Here is a 3,670-nt window from a genome sequence, read left to right as displayed (position 1 = left end):
GGCCTCACTTGGGCCTATATCCTACCCTGATCTTCTGGTGCCAGCTGGGCAGTCCATGAGTAGCACCACTTATGTAAGCCCATTGTTTTTCATAAGACTTTTGGATGATATAACAGAGCCTGGTTATGATTTTTCAATTAAAGTTCAAAAAAAATGTGTTTGGATAAATAACTACTTTTGTACCAAAATGGCACATTTTTAAAAATTTGCTTTGGAGAAAGCGAGCCCGCAAAGAAATTGAGATTAAAACATGATACAAAAGATCAATGAAACAAAGATTTGGTTCTTTGAAAAGATAAAATAGACAAACTCTTAGGTGACTGAACAAAATAATCAATAAGACTCAAATTAATAAAATTCAAGATGAAAAGGAAGAAACTACTACGGACCTCAAAGAAAGACAAAGGATCGTTAGAGATTGTTGTAGGAACTGTATGCCAGCAAATTTGATAATCAAGAAGGAATGGACAAATTCTTGGATGCATACATGTTTCTGAGACTGAATGATGAAGAAATAGCAAATCCAAACAGATTAATAAATGTAAGAAGATTGACTCTATAATAAAAACGTCTCCTGTCAAAAATAAGCCCAGGACCAGTTAGCTCCACTCCTGCCGTCTACCAAACAATTAAGGAACAAATAAGATGGTGTTTAACTTATTCTGACAATTGAAGGGGAAGGAATTCTTCCAAATATGTTTTGTGAGGCCAGCATCACACTGACCAAAACCAGTTAAGGACATAAACAAATAAATAAACAGCAACTACCACAACAAAAGAAAACCACAAGCCAGCATTTGGGATGAATACAGATGCAAACATACTCAAGAAAACACCAGTAAAGCAGATCCAGCAGCACATTAAAAGTATTATCCCTCATAATCAAAAGGAATTCATTCCAGGGATGCAGGGAGTTCAATATAGGCAACTCAGTAACCATGACGTACCACATCAACAGAATTAAAGACCAATATATATCACTATCTTAATAGATGCAGTTGGTGCCTTTGATAAAATCCATGAATCTTTATGATAAAAACATTGGGTCTAGTAGGGACATAACTTAATATATTATGGCCATTTATAGTAAACCAACAGCTAGCACCATACCAAACGGGGATTAGCTGAAAGCATTTTAAAGATCTGGAGCAAGACAAAGATGCCCATCTTCATCACTGTCACTCAACAGAGTTCTGGAAATGCTAGCCAGAGCAATCAGGCAAGAGAAAGGAAAAAAGGCATCCAAATTGGAAAAGAAGAAGTTGAAGTGTTCCTGCTTATAGATGACATAATCTTCCATATAGTAAATCCAAAAGACACCACTGAATAATTTTTAGAACTAGTAAATGAATTCACCAAAGTTGTAGGATACACAATCAATATACAAAAACCACTAGCATTGCTGTATGCCCATAGGCAATTATCTGAAATGGAAATCCAGAATTCAATTCCATTTATAATCATTACAAATACACACACACACACACACACACACACACACACACACACACACATACCCCAAGAGGAATAAATTCAAACAAAGAAGTAAAAGAGTTCTGTAATTAGATTATAAAATATTGGTAACAGAAATTGAAGGACACAAAGACTAGAAAGACATCCATGTTCATGGATTGGAAGAGTTGATATTGTTAAAATGCCCTTAGTGCCCAACTTGACATGTTACATATTTGATGCCACTCCTATCAAAATACTAATGATATTCTTCATAGAAATAGAACTAAACAAATCTAAAATATATGAGGGATCACAAAAAAAAAACTCTAAATAGCTGAAACAATCTTGAGCAGAAAAAGAAAGCAGGAGGGGGAATTCTACTACTTGATTTTAAACTATCCTACAAAGCTGTAGTGATCAACACAGCACAGCATGGTAACCACAGACACACACCACTGGAACAGCATAGACTGGAAGCAAACTCACACATTTGCATCCAAATGATTTTTGACAAAGGCACCAAAAACATTCATTAGAGACAGGGTAGTCTTTTCAATAAATGGTGCTAGGAATTTGGATATCCACGGGTAGAAGAATGAAACTAGATCCCTATCTCTCAGCAGTTACAAATAATAACTCAAAATATATTAAAAACTTAAGTATAAGACCTGAAACTATAAAGATGCTAGAAGAAAATATAGAAGAAATGCTTCAGGATGTTGAAATGGGCAGTGATTTTTTTTTTTTGGACAAGATTTCAAAAGTACAGGAAGCAAAAACAAAATTACCTAAATGATAAGAAAATCAAACTAAAAATTTTTTATGCATCATAGGAAATAATCAGTAGAGTGAAGAGAAAACCTAAGAAATGGGAGAAAATATTGGAATTATATACATCTGGTTGATATCTGGGATTTACAAGAACTTCAAAAACTCGCTTCTCCGGCGGTAGTGTTGATGTTTTTGAGTTGCTACTGCTTCTGCAACTGAGGAACCTTAGACAGAAGGATGGTGTGCGAAAAATGTGAAAAGAAACTTGGTACTGTTATCACTCCAGATACATGGAAAGATGGTGCAAGGAATACCACAGAAAGTGGTGGAAGAAAGCTGAATGAAAATAAAGCTTTGACTTCAAAAAAAGCAAGATTTGATCCATATGGAAAGAATAAGTTCTCCACTTGCAGAATTTGTAAAAGTTCTGTGCACCAACCAGGTTCTCATTACTGCCAGGGCTGTGCCTACAAAAAGGGCATCTGTGCAATGTGTGGAAAAAAGGTTTTGGATACCAAAAACTACAAGCAAACATCTGTGTAGATGTATTGATAAAGTTACTGGCTTTCTGTGATTTTTCTTTCTGCTTTGAATTTTCAAGGCATAAATAGATGTTCAACTTAAAAATAACCTATTTCAGGACAGTGATTAAGTTTTAGCCAGGAAAGTTGATCAGTATTCATTCTTTTGCTCTCAAAATGTTCTAAACATCAAAAATGTAACTAATATGTTCCTTTAAGTGGTTATTTTTCTTATGAGCATTTTTTAACTAAAGTGGAAAATTTAATGAAAAGGTATTTCTGAGTTCTGTATGTACTTTTTAACTTAACATTGTTTTATCTTAACCCTCCATCTACTCTTATTTATAGATATTTTAAAAGTGAGGAGATTATTGATACTTTGCCTTGAACTTGGCATCCAGAATGAGAATTCATATCTCATTCCCTTACTGATGGCATAGTTCTTAAGAGTCAGCAGTCCCTTAACGAATTGTAGTTTCAGAGGATATTTAAATATTTGAGGCCACTTGATTGCTGAATAGTTCCTTAGTAATTAATTCAGACCCAAATCAAAGACAAGTTGGATTTGTGATTTTAAAAAAAAATTGTTTTTGAAGTCAAAGTGCCAGTTCCTTTCATATGTGAACAAGAATACAAGGAGTACCTGTGTGTCCATATGAATACACTGGTTTTCCAAAAACATATTACACATATTAATCGCTTGAATTCAAATTGATATGAAAGCTACGAGAACGGTGTTCATCCATGTTGATGTGTATTGAACATGAATCCCCCCTCCTTTGGAAAAGCTCTTTGAAGCAGATAACAAACTTTCTTTTTTTAACCTCCTTCCCACCCCTCAAAGAAATAAATAGAACAAAGCAAAAAATAAAAAATAAAAATAAAAATAAAACAAAAAAAACCTCAATGACAAAACCAAATAG

At 34.1% G+C, this 3,670-nt stretch overlaps 1 protein-coding gene across 1 annotated transcript; it reads left to right on the top strand.

Annotated features, from left to right (window-relative positions):
• Nucleotides 1–2,398: 2,398 nt before the first annotated feature.
• LOC101954842 (cysteine-rich PDZ-binding protein) lies at nucleotides 2,399–2,943 on the top strand. Its single transcript, XM_040290007.2, has one exon. It carries the CDS (start codon nucleotides 2,464–2,466, stop codon nucleotides 2,767–2,769), a length of 306 nt encoding a protein of 101 aa, XP_040145941.2. The 5' UTR covers nucleotides 2,399–2,463; the 3' UTR covers nucleotides 2,770–2,943.
• The last annotated feature ends 727 nt before the right edge of the window (nucleotides 2,944–3,670 follow it).

Source organism: Ictidomys tridecemlineatus, chromosome 16 (assembly GCF_052094955.1).
Source record: "Ictidomys tridecemlineatus isolate mIctTri1 chromosome 16, mIctTri1.hap1, whole genome shotgun sequence".
In the NCBI taxonomy this organism is placed as follows: Eukaryota; Metazoa; Chordata; class Mammalia; order Rodentia; family Sciuridae; genus Ictidomys; species Ictidomys tridecemlineatus.
Note: the sequence above shows the minus strand (reverse complement) of the source record. Positions and strands in the feature narration are given on the sequence as shown.

Excerpts from the sequence above, each read along its gene's own strand:
- LOC101954842 (XM_040290007.2), top strand. The coding sequence starts at position 2,464 with ATGGTGTGCGAAAAATGTGAAAAGAAACTTGGTACTGTTATCACTCCA.